Source organism: Erithacus rubecula, assembly GCF_903797595.1.
Source record: "Erithacus rubecula genome assembly, chromosome: 22".
NCBI classification, from domain to species: domain Eukaryota; kingdom Metazoa; phylum Chordata; class Aves; order Passeriformes; family Muscicapidae; genus Erithacus; species Erithacus rubecula.
The window spans coordinates 2,028,699-2,048,185 of NC_136674.1; the positions used below are offsets into that span (position 1 = coordinate 2,028,699).

The 19,487-nt window shown below is 43.3% G+C and overlaps 1 protein-coding gene across 12 annotated transcripts in view; it reads left to right on the top strand.

Moving 5' to 3' along the window:
* The window catches only part of BCAS3 (BCAS3 microtubule associated cell migration factor), a 292,321-nt gene that overhangs the window by 118,060 nt on the left and 154,774 nt on the right, over positions 1-19,487 (top strand). For all 12 annotated transcript variants that reach the window (XM_079325188.1, XM_079325189.1, XM_079325191.1 and 9 more), the window contains 3 exons: positions 1,635-1,735; positions 4,734-4,930; positions 6,201-6,298. In XM_079325188.1, coding sequence (XP_079181314.1) covers positions 1,635-1,735; positions 4,734-4,930; positions 6,201-6,298 — 396 coding nt within the window. The remainder of the gene's footprint in view (positions 1-1,634; positions 1,736-4,733; positions 4,931-6,200; positions 6,299-19,487) is intronic.

Below are 19,487 nucleotides of genomic sequence, written 5' to 3' on the forward strand. Positions count from 1 at the left end.
CTCCAGCAAGGATTGTCTTGTAAGGTCAATTCTCCCAGAACTCTGCACATTCCCACTGGGAATGGTGGGAGTGGGATCCCCCATCCCAAGCAGCCCCTCCAGCTTTTGTGATAGGTGTGGCACAGAAATGCTGCTTTATTAAACAGCCAAATAAATGGCTGAGGGCTGACCTCAGCTGAGGCTTTATCACTGCTGCCCTGCTGGTGAACTCTCAGGCAGAGCTTTTCCAAGGAATTCAGCATTTCATCACTCCTGGGTGGAAAGAGTTAATGCTGTGCTCAGAAGCTGCAGGGAAACACAAGACCTGGGACTCCTCAGGGAAAGGCTGCCAGTGTAGCACCAAAACGAATCATTTGCTCAGCTTTTTAGTTGTTTTTTCAAATTTCTTTCTCACTGTAAAGCCATCTTGAATCTGCAGTAAAATGTAAAAGTATTCCCCAAAGGAGAAATCCAGCGACCAGGCAGGGGGGATGCTGCTCCCTGGGCTGTGTTTTTGCAGCTTCCCTAATCTTGACAGCTCTGGTGGTTACCCTTGGGATAGAAAAAACAAAAATTCAGATCAGTCCATAAAGATCCCATTGGTTTGAAAGCAAAACCATCTGGTGGAGCCATGAAGTTTGTTAGGGAGTTCAATAACAGGAAAATCTGTAGTTGATCAGCTGTGCTCTCCAAAACAGGCAGGAGGATTCAGAGGAGGGAGCCAGGAGATGGGAGCATGAGGGCAACAGCAAAATGGGTCAAAATAGTGAATTTGTTTCTTTGGTTTCAAGTATAAACTTGAGAGGAAGGAGGAGAAGTGGGTGCTGATATTCAGGTTGAACTGTGAATCCTCAGGAAGGTGTGAGTGTGTGTATGTTCTTTAACAGGACAGACACATCCCTCAGTCATGGGGCTGAGTCTGTGGTGGATGTAAGGAAGCAGATGGAGATGGTTTCTGTATTATTATTTTCTGGCACTTGGAATAATTCTGAAATAAGTTGGGCCCTGAATTTGGGGCATTGCAGGTTTGAGATTATGGACACTCTGTGATCTAGAGGTGTGAGAAATGGCTCTGTGGCTTCAGACACTGACAGACACAAAACAGGATGGAAGTCTCTTTATTTCATGGAGTTTTTGGATTTATGCAAAGCTGTTTACATTACAGAGGCGCCGTTCTGTATTTATGGCTACCATTGTGTCTGCTTTGCCATTAAAACTCCAATTATTGGGGGTTTACTACATGGCTGTAAAAATTTGTAGTGGTTGGAAGCTTGACACATAAAGGTCAACCCTGCTATAATACAGATTTTAAAAATTTTAAAAACTTGGAGTGGTTATAAAGTGGGGGAATATAAAAATACTTCAGTATTTTAAGAACTTCAGGTTAAAAGAAGAAGAGCCAGTGGGTTATCCTGGTGGTTGTATGGATACATCCAAGTCAAAGAGCAGGAATCTTTTCATCCTTTGAATGTCAAGATTTGAGATCTTTCTGTGCTTCTGGAAAATTTGTTACCACAGATTTAGGAAAACGTACATTGCTGTGCCATTATTTTATAGTTATTTTAAAACTTATTTAAAATTTACTTTAAAAGCTTTTTAAAGAAATCAAGCATTTACCAGTAAGTCCTATTTTGTGTTTTCTGGGCTTTTTTCAGTGGTGCCACCAGGGAGCCCTGGGCCCATCACCCGGCACGAGTCCTACGACAGTTTGGCCTCCGACCACAGCGGGCAGGAGGACGAGGAGTGGCTGTCACAGGTGAGCTCTGGGGGCTTCCAGCTCAGCAGAACAGCACTGGGAGTTCAATTCACAACTTTCCTCCAAGTGGGAAATAAACTTCCAACAGGCTGTGTGTAAAACTGGCTGCAGTCCTGAGTGTGGGTATGGGTGTGATGTCCCAAAGCAGATAAAGCCCAGCATTCCTGGCACTGTCACATCTCTGGGAAGCTCAGCGTGGAGTGGGGAGTTTCAGCTGGCTGCAGCAAGTGACCTGCCTCCCTTTTTGTCCTGGCATGGTCTTTTTTGGACAGGGGTGAAGCAAGTTGGCAGAGTGATGGTGCCTTTTGGGTGGTGACCTGGGGCTCCCTGCATTTGCCCATAAAAATGGGGTAGTAGCTGGTTTACTTCCTTCCTTCCATGGTTATCATTTCCTACTGAGAATTGACCAGATATAAATACTGTATTGCTTTAAAACTATCATGCTTGGTGGAGGATTTTTATGTGAGGTCAAATCTTTGTCCTGTTATCCAACCTTGCTTTGCCTCAGTCAATGAAGCCTCTCTGTAAGAACTCAGTAAATACTTGACCATTTGGCTCAAAACAGAACCTCAGTGCAAGAATGTAGGTCATGAATAATACACTGAGAATTAGTTCCTGTTAGAAATGAAAGGTTAGAGTTAAATAAATAAATAAAATTTACAAATGCTCTGGATTTGCCAAAGCAATTACAAGGTACCTGATCCATGGAATTCACCCTGACAAATTAGGTGGGTTTCCTCTGGTTTAAGAACAATGTTGTTATGAGAGTGATGCATTAAATGTGTTGCTGGGGTGTATGGCATAAATATGAAATATTTATGGATGGGATTTGCTTCTCCCACTGGTGAATAAATCATACACAGCTTTTTCCTGAAATGAGAGGTTAGGTTTCCACATGGACCTGTCCAGAAGGAGCATTCACTGGGGAATCCAGTCATATGAATTCACTTACCTGTCTGAGGTTTCAGATGTGGCTGCACTTGAGGTGTCTCTTTTTTTTTTTTTTTTTGCTGTGTCTGATTTCTCAGAGCACAAAGTTGATGAAACTTCTCAATCAGGAGAGTCAACAGGAATTTTATCTCTGAGCTCATTGGGACCAGATTTCACTTGTAGTTTTTCACCTCTCCAGAGCTGTTTGGAGTTATTTGCTTATTTAACTGTTCTGGTGAAACCTCAGGAAAAAAAAGGATTATGGCAAACCTACATTATGGCTGTTTATTTATTACTAATTCTTGGAAGATATAAGATGTCAACAGAACTTAGACTACTCAAACTTCACCACATCCATCCCTCTAAAAGAGTAAATATATTTATAAACAGAAAAAAAATATCCCAAGTGATGTCACAGCACAGAGATAATTGCAAGAATGCTCCTGGAATGTTTAATTCCTGCTGAGAGCAGGAGTGGTGAGAGCCCTTGGAGCACAGCAATGCTGACTCCCCAAGCAAGCCACTTCAGATTAAGCCTGAAGTGCAAGGATGTTTTTCAAAATTAAAGTGTTGTTCTCAACAGTAACAGCAAGCAGTGAAAAAACACCGCCCTTCACTTCAACTTTTCAATTAGAACAGTGGGTAATGTGTGCTGTCAGTGGGAAGTAGATACAATATGTTTGTCCTGCACACAACAGGAGAGTGAATAGGAACATCTGGCCATAGCCTCAGTAAAATTGCAAAGGCATCTGTTTACCTCTCGGCTCTGTGACACTGATGGTTTCAAGCTTAAAATACACAGATTACTTTATCTGTGGCCTAATTTACGCTGCTACATAAAAGCTACTTGCCTCAGAAATGGCTGCAGCCAAGCTGAGTTAGGCTGAGCTAAATGCAAAGATGAGAACAGAGCTGCATAGGCTGTGGTTGTTGTCTGACATTAGCAGAGAACTGACATCATCCAGGGTTTCAAATTGCTCCTTAAAGATGGAGAATCACTACTGCTATACATGTGTGTACCCATACAAAAATCTGATTTGATGAATCCCTTTGCTAACTTGCATTTTTGCTGTGAAGCTGATTGTTGTTTTAGCAGAAATTGATAGGAACTTCATAGTCTATTTTCTATTTTAAAAGTATGAGTTCACCAGAGCTTAATATTTTCATTGTCTTTCCTTTTTCTGTTCTTAAAAAGCTATTTTTAATTTTTATTCCTGTATGATCTTTCCAGCCTTAACGATTCTATTCTCTTGATTACAGAAGTTGTATGCTTTGTTTACCCTTTTATTTACAGTTTTCCTGATCACAAACACCCTACTTCTGTTGAATTGTCAGGATTTTGGTTAAGTGGGTGTATCTGTGTAGATCCTGTGTGTGGAATATCTGTGGTTGTGTTCCTGTGCTGAGCTCATCCCATTGCTCTGGGTTATGGATTTTGTGCTTCCCTCAAGATGCTCCGTGCCAGCCTCTCCTCACATGTGCCAACAGGAATTAGGAGCTGTGATTTTCAATCCACTCTCACTGTATCCATGGGAAGCAGTTAAAGCTGTGAACTTTCACAAAGCAGCTGTAACAAAGCTGGAAGGAGCTCTCTGGAGCTGTCCCTCGCCCTGATTAGGATGGGGGAATGTCTGGGGGATGTGGGCTCCTGCTTCCTCTCTCTGCTCCGTGCAGTTCAGGCAGAAATGTGTTCTCTGTTGGTCATAACATTTGAGTTTTGGGTGTATTTCATCATGGAAAGGGGAGGAAAGAACAGGATCAGGTGAAGTGGTGGTCAGGATAAAGCGCTGACCTTTAAAACAATTTAAGAACTGGAGGTCAATCCTGAAGCTGTTGGTTCATGAGCTTCAGTCCCTGCAAGAAGCTCTTGGCTTTGACTAAAACATCCATTCTCTAGCAAAGACATCCCCAATTTCCCCTTGTTAAACATTCCTCCAAACAGCCAAAGGCTCAGAACACCCTTTTCCCTTGAGAACAGCAGCATTGCAGGAATCCAGCATGCTGAAGGAGCCATTCCTGAGCTGGAGCTGCAGCTTTGTGTTGCTCAGTGCCACGTCCCTCCCCACAGGTGGAAATTGTGACTCACACTGGGCCTCACCGCCGCCTGTGGATGGGCCCCCAGTTCCAGTTCAAAACCATCCATCCCTCGGGCCAAACCACCGTCATCTCCTCCAGCTCCTCCGTGCTGCAGTCCCACGGGCCCAGCGACACCCCCCAGCCCCTCCTGGACTTTGACACTGATGATCTCGATCTCAACAGCCTCAGGTAAAAACAAAACCAACTTCCCAGCTCCTTGTGTGCAGAATTGCCTCCTGCCACATGTGTAGGGTGTGAGGTTTTTATCAGGCTTGTCCAGAGGAAAGTCTTGGAAGAGTGTGTGATGCACCAATGAGAAAAATCTCTCCAAGCCAAGCAGCTCAGATTCCTTTTGCTGCCCTTACCTGGGCACGTGACAGGGAAAGACAGCACAAACTCTGGTGGCCTTGCTCAGTGTCTTCTTGCTTTTCACAGTTTCTGCACTGCTTAATAAATGCATTTTCTCAGATGTGAGTGGGAGCTTTATGCCATGAATTTAGACAGTGGTCAGTGTGTTGGAACAGTAAGTGAACTTCTGGAATGTTTTCCTCCTCTCCGTTTTTATTTTTTCCCACTCCATTTTTTCCTTCCTTGTAATTCTTTTTCATGTATTTAATTCATCAGGTTTTGGAGATCAGCTGATTTGGAACTGGGGGCAGGGTGTGGGCTTAGGGAAGGGGAATGAAGGTAACTGTGGGTTTACACTTACTGGTGATTTGTAGAAGAGGTTTATGCTCCAAGTGTCTGTGTCCTGCCCAGTAACTCCAGATTTAACAAGTTTCCATGCTCCTGACTCTGCATATGATTTGAAGTCCAAAGTTCTGTGGTAGGGACTTGGATTGTTTGGGACTGTATCTGAAACTCTTAAGAGTAAAACAAGAGAGATGGATAATATGACTTATCCCATTGAAAGTGGGCAGATTGTCCTTGGACTGGAAATACAGGGGTTTGAAACGTGTGTTTTCTCCTCATGTGTAATTATTGCCATGAGTAAGGATATGGCTATCAAATATATATATATACATATATATATATATGTATACACATGCAGGAAGAAAGCAGAAATAAAAAAAATAATACAGATCTATACAAAAGGAATCAACAATTACAAATGGATCTTTAAACTACTGCAGTTGAGGAGGGCAATGGAGGCTTTTTAACCAGATTTGGTAAGGTCAGCTTTTTCCTTTGAGGGTTCCTGAGAGCTCCTTTGTCACTTTGAGTCTCTGGGTGGATTATCCCAATCTCAGTGAGGGAAAACAGAACTTTCACAGTTACACTGCTGCTTGTCCCAGCTGATCCTGCTGAGCATGCCCTGGTGGTGACTGAACACCTGCCCAGGGAGGGTTGGAGTCACCATCCCTGGCCAGGGCTGTCAGTGCCATGCTCTAGATGAGGAGGGCTGGCTGGTTGGTGCTCAGGGCAGTTTCCAGTGGCTGAGTGTGCCCTGTTGCTGCAGGATCCAGCCGGTGCGCTCCGAGCCCGTCAGCATGCCGGGCTCCCCGCGGCCCGCGGCCGAGCGGCGCGGCGGCTCCACCGTCATCGACGCCTCCTCAGGTAGGAACCCCTCATCTTCTGCTCCACATTCATCCAGCTGCTCTTTTCTTTTGCCTGGTAACATGTGTACTAATTGGTGCCATCGAGGTTGTCCTGATTTTCTGCACCACAGGGTAAGTGCTGTCTCATACAAGTACTCAATCCTGCCATAATGATGATTTTTATTTTTTTTTTCCTTACCCTCTTACCACAGCATTGTGGTAAGATCTGGACACACTATTTATGTAAAGTTTAACATGAGCTATCAAATGCTAAAAACTGCCTAAACTAAAAAGCAGAACATTTACAAATACTAACACTGAAATGCTTTTATTAATGAATGCCTAAAGCATAGAATATTACAGTTCCATCTCGTTTATAAAGTAGCTTTCATTGAAATGTAATCATAAATGTAATTGATTTCTGTGAACAGTCAGGACAACAGGAGAGTTTATCTAATGTTTGTGTAATAGGCACATTTTCACTGCTCTGCTCTGAAAAGAGTGTGTAGATTTAATACCACAGTGGTTGTGTTAATATCAACAGAGTAATAGATGTACTATAAAGTTCTCTTTTCCCCTCGGTGCTGGGGAATAGCCTGTCTAAAGAAACAAGGGCAGCAGCAGAGCTTTGTGCTCCAGTGCAGCTGCACAGTGTCTGAGGGTCCACACAGCAGGATTTTGTCAAATAAAATCTCTCACAAGTAGAATTATTAAACACACAGCATTAGTCAAACAGTCAAGTCGGAGAGGATTTTAATCTTTAGCGATTTGAAAATCCCTGGAGACTCCTGATTGGATTGAGGTTAAACTGTAAAAAGAGATTGTAACACATACAGAAAGGGGGTTCTGAAGGTTGGTTTAAAGAGAGTTAAAATAAAAGCTCCTGTTTCAGACTCTGTTTGCTGTTTGATATAAATGCTTGAGTCCAAGATACTTCATTGTTTGCCAAATGAATTTATTTGGGTATTACAGGATATTTCATATGTGTGTTTATAACGGAGTTCAATAGTAACCACATTTACTTTGGATATTGAGAATTGTCCTTATAAATTCCATTTTCAAATATTTAAAAGTTGTTAAATTAATTCCTGTTGGGCTTAGACAAGCATCTGGTGCTGGTTATTGAAAGGGAATTTTGTTTGTTTTATTACATGGCAAAGTAATTTTGAAAATAATTGTTTGATACAGAAGAAAATATTAATGCATCAGTTATTTTTTTTTTTTTTTGGTCTAGTTCATCTATGCTTATTGCTCCTAAAAGGTTCCAAATTGGAATCACAGGAGTGCTCAGGCTGTGTATGTGACACTTGAGATGGAGTGATTAATGGCTGAGCTGTGCCTCACTATCAGTGATGCAGAGAGAGATATCAGCATTATCAGGGTGGGGGTTTGTCCCTCCTGCCTAGGAGCAGTGCCTTCACCTGTAACAGGGATGTGCAATAATTCTGAAATGTGACCATTCTGTAGCTGTAGCACTTCCTAAAGCTGGGCTATCCCATCAACAACAGAAACAATGGACACACTGCTCTGTGCCTCTTCCATGCTGAGCAATTTCTCTTGAGGTGTGGCTGGGGCTTTAATATGAACTGTCCCATGTGAATGTGATGAAGCCTCATTTGTAATGCCTTTAACATGTGTGTCCATATTAAAATTGCCAAAATCCATTGTAGAGATTGTTAGGGCACTGAAAATATATTTACTGTACAGCAATGACTCAGTTTGGTTATAACACCTCATAAGTTTCTCATAAACAATACATGGGTTTTGTTAGGGACATGCTGATGGCAGTATTTTATTTACTTCACCTAGACAGATTGGGTTGGAATTGATTTTTGATTCAGGGATTTTTAGCATCTCTTTGCATGTTTCCTTGCTCTTTCCCATGCAGAACTTAGGGGTTCAAATTCTAAATTGTGTGATGATTTAGGGGTGTGAATTGTTGCAGAGTAAAGGAGACACAAGGAAAATATATACACTATTTTTTGAGATTTCAAACTGCTCTTGTAACAGGGCCTAGCAAAAGAAAGAAGAGTATTTTATGCTTATTCTCTTTTCTTCCCACCTCTGAGATGTGCAGAAAAGTCCATTAATCTCAGCTGTGGATGGGAAGGGTTTGGTTTTCATAGCACTCATGTACAGCACTGGGTTTTTGTGTTCCACTTCAATATTCTCATTTCCTGCTCTTCCCACGGCATGCCCTACTCGGCTGATGCTCTTTATGGAAAAGACATTTTTAGGTTTGAAGGATTTTTAAGTAGACCATAAATTTTTCCTGCCTGAGCTGAACCAGGAAGTGATTGTTGAGCTCTGCCCCTGCACTGGAGCCTGTTGCACTTCATGAAGATGTTTATCTGGAGCTCTGATTGCCTGTTGCTTGGAGATGCAACCCTGTGGCGCCTCTGCTTATCTGACTCATCACTTCTCCTTCCTATCAAAAGACTTCAAGTACATGTTTATCATCTCCCATTATCCTTCTGCCATTCTCAATAGCTTCCTCCCTTCTCCCCTGTTGGTGACAATTGTTGTATTTAATAAGCAGTTTGTGTGCTTTTTTTAAAGCATCTTTTTCCTCATGTGTCTGTAAAACTGTGGTGTGCTAAGGACAAAGCTCCTAAGATCACTTGCAAAAGTCTTCCTTTAAAAAATGTAAAACTCTAACGCTGTTATCAGTAATGAAAATTTGCAGTGGCATTCTCAAGGTGGATGGCTGAATCTGTAAAGATTATTTGGATGTATTTTGAAAATGCATTTTACAACATGGTTCTGTCAACTCAAAATTCTCCTAAGACACTCTTCTCTGGTTGATTTTTTTTCAAGAAAAGTTTGCAAAAATTCAGTCACCTAAAGCTACTGACTGGACTGTTGTCCCTCAATGCACATATTTTAGTCATATGCATCATAGAGAGAATGTACCCTCAAGGATTAAATGCACTGTAATTCCAGATGCTATTCCAGATTGGCAGTTGGAAATGTTAAAGGGAGACTGCAGTGAATTTAAATCTTTGTAAAGCAGGAAGTTTTTGGTGATAATGCAGCAGCAGAACCACTGCCCAGGTGGGAGCTGCTCACTGTGTGCAGCAGGCAGAGGGTGTTTGTCCTTCCTCCTCAAAGCTGGGCTTGGATTTCACACAGGTGGATTCAGTCTTCAGTAAGTCAGGCTCTATTTAGGAGCCCAGAAATGAAAGAGAAACCTCCAAGAGTTCTCCTGTGTGCAGGTGATGCTGCAGCTGAAGGTCACACCCTTTACACACCCAAGCCAGCTCTGAAGGCACCTCTCTGAATTTTCATTCTCTAACCTGTGGAGGAATGGCACACATCATGCATGTTCCATATCTGAAAAATCCAACCTGCTAGAAATCTGAATGATGCAGGAATTAGGGGTGTAGGCAGGTTAGGATATCTGTACTGTCAACTCTGACCTTGCAGGGCTAGAAGAGCTCCAGGGAAAGGATTTTGCAGCAGTTGCTGGTCAGTGTTTGCCCACACAGCTGCCCTGGGTGTACCCAGGAGTGTTTCCCTTCAGCTGCACCCCAGGTGTGGGTTCAGGTCCTCAGGTGTGCTCAGTGACTCAGTGCTGCTCATTTCTCAGAAGTGGCTGCATCTGTGTGCCTGTCTATGGAAAGCCTTGTTTATTCCCTCACACAAAGAGCTTTTGGACACTTATGCATCAGCCAAGTAATGATTTGGTTGTGTTGCTAGAGGAGGATGAGAACATTGACAGAGGAATTGTCTGATCTTTTTTTGCATCAACCTCTTCCTTTCCTGCTGGGAGGAGATCATGGAATAGAATCGTAAATCTGTTTCTTTCTTTCCTAGAATAAATGCAGAAATTGAGTGGGAAGGATTTCAGTGAATGGCATTATTTAATGAATAAAATTAATTTGTAGAAGAAAAAGATCCAGAGGATTCTTTTCCTCATTAATTGTGTGTGGGGTGGGAGGGAACCTTAATGTTCCCAACTGAAACCTGAGTGACTGCTGTGCAGCAGGGGGATGCACACATCATTTTTTAATGAAGATTGTTTATTACTGTTGTATGAAACTCTGACAACACTAAGCTCTCTTCTGGTTACTTCAATCAATGCCCACTTAAAATCAGCTTGTAATTTAGTACTTCCCTCTCTTTTGTGTGTGACTGGCTGCTCATGGACAGAGAGCTCTGTCTGCAGAGGTTTTAATGAACAGAAGAATTGGCTGGGGCTTTGTGGGGGAGGGAATTGTCCTTTTCCTGTTCATCACCACACCTGTGAGGCAGCAACCACGGGACAAATTTTTACTGTCCAGCAATGCTCTCACTTGGAATTTAATAAACACTTCTGCTGTCACACCTTAAACCATCTGAGCTCCTTTCTGTTGTATGCACAATCAAATATTTATTCCCAAATGCTGTACACCACAAAGTGCTGCCTGGGAGCAGCAGATCAGTTATTCAGGTAGTAAAGATGTGTGAATGCAGCTGGCAGATGAAGTCACCGACATTGTGAATTCCCAGGCTGTCCCTGCTGCCACAGGCAATAAATGGCAGGCTGAGCCAGGGCTGGGCTCCCATTCCAGAGCTCCAGTGTCAGGGCTGCTCCAGCTGCCCTGCCTGAGTGGAGCCAGCCAGGGCTGCAGGGAGATGAAATCGATCCGGGCTGCAGTCCTTGACCTGAACCTGTAATTACCTGCACGGGATAAAGGTGGTTTGTTGTGGCAGATAGAGATTGCACTCAGGGCTGCAGAGGATAATGCTGGCCTTTGAAGGCAAGGAAAGGGTTTGGCCCCTGGGCTGTTCTTCACAGCAATTGAGAGGTTTTAATAATGGGCAGAGAACAAGCTGCTCTTAGGGGCATCACCTGTTCAGTAACACAAAAACACTGACCCAGCACTGCTTGGTTTGTAGTTATTCATCCTCAGCCTAAATTTACAGGAGTTTAAGTTATGCTTCTTTCCTGGAATAACTTCTGTGCTGATCCTGTTAATATATCTATTTAAAATCCTTATTATGTTACCTGTTTGCATAACATTTGATGCATTATTCCTCACAGCACGTGGGATATCTCAGGTATCTTTGTTTCCTCACATGTGCTCCTGCTCTCTCCATCCAGCTCATCTGCCTTGCTAAGTGTGTGTGTGTGCATGAGCTGCATAATGCAAAATTCTGGTACTTAGGATGTTTTCAACTTGATTTATTTCATCTAATTTGAGAAAATGTTATCTGATGATTTTTGAAGAGAGCCTTAAGACAGAACTGACTCCAGCAGGCTCCAAGATGCCAATGCAGTGTACATGATTACATCCAGAAACAGCTATGCCCTATAGACTGGGGAGATGTGAGCAGAAATTGAAATGACCTGACACTACTGACTGGGCACTTGCTGCTGGATCATTGCCTGGACTGGGAAAAGACAGCTGCAGGGATCCATGGAGTAGCATTAATGTCTTGAAACACTGGTGGGTGTTTTCTGGAGGCAGGAGAAGTACACTGGAGAGGACAGGCATGGCAGCAGTGAGTGAAAGGCAGCAGAATCATTAGAGACTGATTTAATTTTCCACCCTGTGATGATTGTGGGTGGTTTAGCCAGTTCTGGAGGTGGCAGCTCACTCCCCAGAGCACAATGTGGTGATGTGGGGTAGCTTTACCCTGCAAGGGAAGAGGAGACTCCTCATCTCAGTTTGCCTCTGGTACAGCTGAGCAGTCTAACAGTGACTGAAGCAACTCATCTCTTCCAAGATGGTTGTGCTTCAAACCAGGCCTGTATCAGTTTAAAAAACTGGTGCTGCATGCATTTGATTTCACTGATGCAAGTGCAAATAAAAAATCAGCAATTTCAAACCCTGCTGTGCTGGGTGGAATAAGCAGTTGAGGTTCGTGGAGGTGCTGCTCTCCTTGTCCACCTCCCTCAGGTGATTTTTGGGCCAGCTGTGGATGTCACAGCTCCCTGAGAGCTGCACTGTGACCTCCCCAGCATCATAACCAAATCCAGGGAATGGGGTTTTTCTTGCCACAGGAAGATGAGTTGCAGTGGGGCCCCCAGGGGCCCTGATAATGGTCAGTGGCACAGTGCTGCTGCTCCCAGACAGTTGTTCTTGTGTCACACAACCTGCCTGACTCGTGTACAGGGCTCCATTAGTGCAGCCTCTGCAGTGTCTCACTGCTCAAGTGTGAGCTACTAACTTCCAGCTGGGGAAGCCACCTTCAGTTCATATCAGCTGAGAAATTACAGTAGGCTAGAGCATGGTGTGAGCACAGAAATGCCTTGGGTTTATTTAAGGGGAAAAAAATAATCTTATTATCTTGGGTATTTTGTGCTAGCTAACAAAAACTCATTCTTAATACCAGATTCTTATATGCCCCTTAATTATCTTTATTAACAGTTGTTAATGCTGTGTGTAGGTAGCTTTAAAGCTCTGAATAAGTGGGAAGTGTTGATTCTAATCATATCTGACACCACAATCTTCTGTGGAGCAACACATGAGCTGAGATTCCCGATGGGCTCCTGTAGGATACAATATTTATTATAGCTGGAGATCTAAGAGCTCCCAGCTACTGTTAAACTTACAAGAGATCCAGAAACCTCAGTGTCTGTACTTGTGTTTTGAGAGATTGCACAGAAATAACACACCACTGGTATTTGCAGGCAGCGTGTGCATTGACATTTCTGCTCTTTTCCTACACTGCTTAAAGGAAGTGTTTTGCAAATCTTTATATTTTTATAAGCTTGTAACATATTCTAAGCTCATCTATTAATCTAGACTGCTTGAATTGGCCTTAAAATGGATGTGCAAGTTAAAAGAAGAGTGTTTGAATATTGGAGTCAGTATTGTTCCAGGAAAAGCTCTATTTGTAACTAGTTTATAATAGAGATATTTTTATTTAGTGATTTCACTAAATTAGGCTTTATCTTTCTAAGTATTTGCTCACCATTTCCCAGTTTTGCTTTGAAAACATCAAAATATGCCTCATTATTTCTTGTTGTCCCTTTGGTCTGCAGTCTCTGTTAGATGTTAAAGGTGTCAGCATCAGGATTCTGGTTCTGATCCTCTTGAGATCCTCCAGCTTGTCCTCCCCTCTTTTCAGGAGATATTCTAGAACATCAGCCCTTGTCCTCAGAGCTCTGCAAATCCTTTTGTCTTTCAGCTTCCTTCTGCTGTAACTTTTAATGTAAAATCAGCATAAGCACTTACTTGCACCACTGTTAATCCAAAAGGAGCAGGTTTTAGCAATTGTCCATTGGAGTGTGATGAGTGAGCAGAAGTGTGGATTTGGAGATACTGCACATAAAACTGAGTTATTTGGCATAATAAATTAGCCAGGTATTTAATCTACTCTAAGGTGGGGTTTAATACCTTGAGGGTGTTCCAATCACAGCCTCCTCACCCTGGCTACTCACTGGAGTAAAGATGTTCTCTGCTGGGAATAAATATTTATATCTGAGTTGAAATACAGCCTGTTGGTGCTCACTTGTGTGTATATTTTATTGCCTCAGTGACGTAAGGGGTAAAGAAACAGATGGAAAATATTTTGTTTTCCTTAATTATCCACCACTATGGGATACCCATTGGCTCCTCCCCTGCCTTGGACTCCATCCCTGGCATCACCCCAGCCAGATTTTAATAGTTCTTTATCTGCTGCTTGCATTGCTTTTAACTTTCACTTTTTACTACAACCCAGGCTAAATTGGGTGCTGGTTGCTGCTCCAGCTCTGCTTGGAGAGTTCTGAAAAGGCAAAGCTGGTGCCAGCAAGTGGCTGCTGCAGAGAGCAGGGAATGGGAGCACTGGGTGAAAGGAGCCCCTGATTGTCCCTCTGGTGTGCAAGGAGAGTCCTGGAGTCCCAACCTCCAGCTTTGGGCTTTTATTCCTGCTTGGAACAGCCCAGCTGGGACTCTGCTCCTTCCAAAAGGAACGTGGGGTCTCTGAGGGAGCACAAAAGCCAAAGCACTCCCTGTGTTTTGGGAAGGTGACAACAGGCAGGGCACAGGCAGCAAAAGGCTGAAAACAGGTTTGGGGTTCTTGGCATCATCATCCTGGGATTACTCCAGGTGAGAGGTGGTCCCTGAGCCCTGAGGCTCCACTCAGTGCAGGCCTGGAAAATGGAGCAAGGGAAAAGCAAAAGGTGCTGATATGAACAACATCTGGTTTGTGCTGGAGTTTGGCCTCAGATTTAAGGCTCCGAGAGGATTCCTGGGGCCTTCGCATCCTATCCCAAAACCAACACAAAACCTTTCCAAATACATTTTATAAGCCCTGAGATTGTAATAGTCCTATCAAAAATCCCATGTCCCCAGGTCAGGTGGGGTGCAGACCATGCTCTCCTGAAATCCCAGCCTTGCCAAGCCTTTCTTTGCTGACATTTCCCTCCAGCAGCCATTGGTGCCTGGTGTGGAGCAGCCTGGGGGCTCTGGCACAGCTGCTCTCCCTGGAGCTCACATCTGCTGCAGGAGCAGGGCTCTGTGTCCCAGCTGGCCCTGCCTCCCTCCAACCCACCTGGGCTGAGGCAGAACTCCTGCATTTGTGAGGCTTTGGCACAGCTGGGAGGAGTGGGAGTTTTGGGAACTGGCCCTGCCATCCCCTTTTGTGTTGCATTTCCTCAGCTCTGAGTCACAGTGCTGCTGGTGGTGTGGAAATGACATGTTCAGTTTTGGGACACTACAAAATATCCTGATTATACCACTCCAGGAAAGTGCCACCTACTTAATTCTGCCTTGATGCAAAAGAGCAGGAGAAGCCACTGTTGCAATAAGAATCTTGCTAGCTCCTTGCAATTCCTTTTAATTGGGATTTTCACTTCTATTATTTACAGCAGGAATGCTGAGCAAGCTGCTGTGTGCTCTACTTTTTGCCCATCACTTAAAATATATTTGTAAAAGTAAGGATAATTTTACTTGTGATTGAATGTCAGATGTAGTAAATGGCTGTAGATCATCTGCAAAGTTTTTGTGCTGCTGGTGGATTTTTAACAAGCAGAAAGTTGCCATGAAAGAATTTGGAAAAACAAAAAGTGCTCTGGTAGTCTTTTGGTTTTGGTGTTTGTATTTAAGCTCTAAAAAAACCAACACAAATAAAAGCAAACCAACACCAAGTATACAGTAAAATGCTTACAGGGAGCTGCATTTTAGTACTGAAGTTAGATAAAAAATTCACTGTATCATAAGTGAACCATTTCCCCCTTGATTTGTGTCCAAAATAAGAGGAAAAATTTTGCAGCTGCATTATGCATTTTACAAAAGAACATATGCATGCATTTAAATCATTTACATTTCATCTTTGCTTTCTCTTATTTTTAACCCATATTATGGTGAGTGACAGCATGTTTGGAAAACTGAGGTTGAAAGCAAAGTTTAAACTTTGATGCCCAGTAAGCTGAACTGCCAGCAGTGCTTCACTATTTCATGATTTTATTTCAAAGTTTGGCTCATGCTTTTTTCCTGTCTCTCCAATGAAACGTGATTGAAACTTTGTGAATCTGGCTGACAAAAAAAAATTAAATTATACTGCAGTTAGTTTGTGCTGGTGCTGCAGTTCCTGCAGAGGAAGAGGATCCATCCTTATGGCAGCAAGTTCTTGGGAGGATTCACAGCTTAAAGATATTCTGGGTCAGGGCTCAGTGAGATGATTAATTGGCGATCATTAGGTGGTATCAAATATTCCCCATGCTATAAAATGGTTTTTGATGGGGTGGGGGGGCACCAGCCCTGATGGGGCCATTTCCCAGCACTGCCTGCTCTGCTAAACTCATATCTGATCCACTTCTGCAGCAGGAGTTGAAAAAGAGTTTGGATTGGGGGTGTGATGTTTTGTGTGGTGCCATCAGCAGGCAGCACTCCCCCACTGCTGTGCATGAACAAATCAAACCCAGCTTTATTGGCCTAGTTATGGCCTTTTAATAACCCTTGAGTGAGGGATTGTGCAAGGCGTGAAGTGCTCGGGTCGGGGACAGGGACAGGGACAGGGACAGGGACTGGCACGGGCTGCCAGGTGGGAGCTGCCCCCTTTTCCAGGGGACAGGGAGCTGGGCTGTGCAGAGCAGCAGCAGCACCATGCACAGGTACCAGATGGGGGTTGTCACCTTGCCCCTGTCCCACCGAGCTGCCCTGGTGTGACACTGCCACCCAGGAGGAGCCACAGCCTGGGCTCTGTCACACAGCCAGGCTGCTCCAGGCCACCAGAGCTGGGCTCCAGCACCTCTGAGCCCTGGCCTTGGCAGGGACAGTGTGACACAGGCTGTGATTGCAAATGTGGGTTTGAAACTGGGAGATGTGCACACCTCTCTTAGATTCAGAGCTCAGAATACAGAGGCACTTTCATCCCTAACAGCTCGTAGAAATTTTTCCTCATTGTCTTCACCTTCCAGATGAGCTAAACTTCCAGTTCTTAATTTATTTTGCTGGTAAAGATTGACTTATATTGAGGATATCACATGGAGGACCTGTAACTTATTTGTATATCCGTCCTTGCATGTTTAAAACCAAGTCAAGAAACTAATGAGGTTACAAAAATATTGCTGATCCTGAAGCAAATACAGTTGGAGAACATATGCTTTGGTTTTACATTTCTGCCTCTAAAAGGTGACATGTCCCGTGTTTGTCATTTAATTTAACATTCTATATATTTTTAAACGGCTGTATGATTTGAAATCTCCAGATGCCAGGCTTTGTGCTAAATGAGGTTGACAGTTCAGTGATGTGGAAGGCCATTATCTCACCTTTGTGCTTCTAAACTGTAGCCACTTGCCTTTGCCTGCTCATAATGCATTTACTGCCTTACAGCCCAGGAATTTCTAACACCTATTGAAAGCATTAATTAGCTATGCCACACTGATGAGCACTTTAAGTGAAGAGCAAGAATTGATGCTGCTCTTTGAGTTGGTATTTCTCTCACTTCAGAGGATAAGGAGTACCAAGAGAAATGAAAACCCCATCTTCCTCAGGCAGATTCAAGCCCTGACTGTGCCCTGGCCATCACCACAAGTGACAGTGCCACATCAGAGCTTCTGTCCCATCCCTGTCTGTGCTGGGGACGTGAGGCCATGTCCTGATAAACAGCTCTAAATGGCTCCAGCCCTGCCAGCTGGTGCTATCTATAAACCAATAAACCAAAATTCAGGCTTTTGCATCCCATTACTGCTGTCCTGAGTCAGCAGGTCTCAGGATCATTTTTCTCTACCCTTGGAAAATGGATAATCATTACTTGGCCTGTTGAAGTTCAGTAATTCAAGAATAAATGTCACTTGGATCTTAAAGCTCACCAGCTACAAACTCTCTCTCTCTTGTCTGATTTACCCCCCAGTGCCTTTGATCACAGTTTTCTCCTCTTCCTCAGCAAACTTCTTGGTTTTCCCCATTTTCCTGGCCCCTGTGACAGTGCTGTGCTGCAGATCACAGCTGTGCTCAGGCACCATAAGGTTTGTATGATTAGTCAGCATTTGGTTTCCATATATAGCAGAAGAACGTCTGGAGGAAATATTCTTCTACATATTTCCAGGCAATAGGATCAAAGCCCTCTCTAGGTTCTCAATTTTAATTTATCTCTTCTTGCTTGCTGTAGAAGGAACATCAAATGGAATCATTGTTTGTGGGAGGGAAGGGAGCCCTTTGCTGGGTAGTTTTGGGAGCAGCATTCATCCCAAAGCTTCAAATCCTGCCCTTTCTTCCTCCATGGCATTGCCAAGCTCTGAATTTTGGGATTTGTGCCTGTATTTCAACCCAGGTGTGCCTTATTTTTTTGAATCCTTGGACCTCTCCCATTTTTGTTTCATTTTTCCTCAGATTTTCTGCTTGTCTCCAGTCACAGCTGCTGAGCACATCTGCACCTTTGTCACAGTGTTTTCTGTTGTTCTTAATGCCCATGTTGGCTCATTTTCTGCTGTAAACACAGCTCAGCTCACACCCCTGCATTGAAGGAATTCTTGTTCCTCCAAAAACTTTGGAGTTTTTTGATAAATTCCCCCTGGCTCTCTTCCTATTCCTAATATCTGTCAGTATTTGCCTGGAGAAGTGGCTGCCCCATCCCTGGAAGTGTCCAAGGACCAGGACTTGGAGCAATCTGGGATGGTGGAAGATGTTCCTCCCTGTGGGAATTGATGGTATTTAAGGTTCCTTCCCACCCAGACCATCCCATGGCTCTGTTTATTCCTCCAAAAGAAGCAAAGATCTGCAAAGTAAGAGCTGAACCTTTCCAGATCTGCACTCATCCATCCTTCAGGTGTCAACTCCCAGAGCTGTGACAGAAATGTGAGAACCAACAGCACTTGGAGCTGGGTCTGTGTGAGGAGTTACCTGGGCAGGTGGATGTTGTGGTATTAGAAATTGTATTTATGTCAGCATCATTCAATCCCTTTTTGTTATCTTTCATTAGATTCTCACAGCAATAATTTGTAAACCTGGATGTTTTTGCACAGCTGGAGACAGCCAGAGGTGACTGTCATTAGTGAGAAAGCAGAATACTTTTATTACACAAATCCTGTAACATTTTCATCCTAGGGAGTTTTCTGCATTTTTAGTAAGTGAGGTAAGCCAAGACATTTGAGACCTTTTTACATCACATTTTCAGAAAGGCCTTTTTTTTCTTCCTGATAGAAGATCTGCATTAAAAAAAAAAAAAACAACAACAAAAAAAAAACATAATTAGTTTGATTTCAGTCATCTACTCAACATTTCTAAGGCACTTTCCAAATGATCCCAGGTGTGGGATTGCAGCAGGTAATTTCCTGCTCTGTATTTGTGCAGATGATTTTCTGTGTTAGAAGATGATATCACCTCACCTGGCCCCTCAGTGACAGAGAAATCCTTTGTTTATTCATTTAGTAGGCAGATTAACCCTAATGAATCTGGCTTCCTGGAAATAGATACAGGGGACAATAGCAGAGTGAGGAGTGGGGAGAAATGGGGTAAATTCCCTTTTCTTTCTTCACTTGGAAATAATGGTGGCTTTCAGAGCAGGGTGTTTTAAATCCGAAAGGAACGTGAAATATGTCAGCCAGAAATTCTGCATTTTGAACAAAAACTTTTGTGCCTCAGAGAGCTGCTGGGGCTTTCTTAGTGTGTTTGCTACAATCCTGCCCTTCTGAACCTGTTGAAATGTTTTGCTTTGTCCAAAATTAGGATAAAATGAGCTTCTGAGATACTCACACTTAAATTTTCATTGTTGGGGACCTCTGTGTGTGTTCTCTGGAATATGAGGTATTTGTTAATTATTACTGCTGTGAATTAGAGGTTCATAATATAATC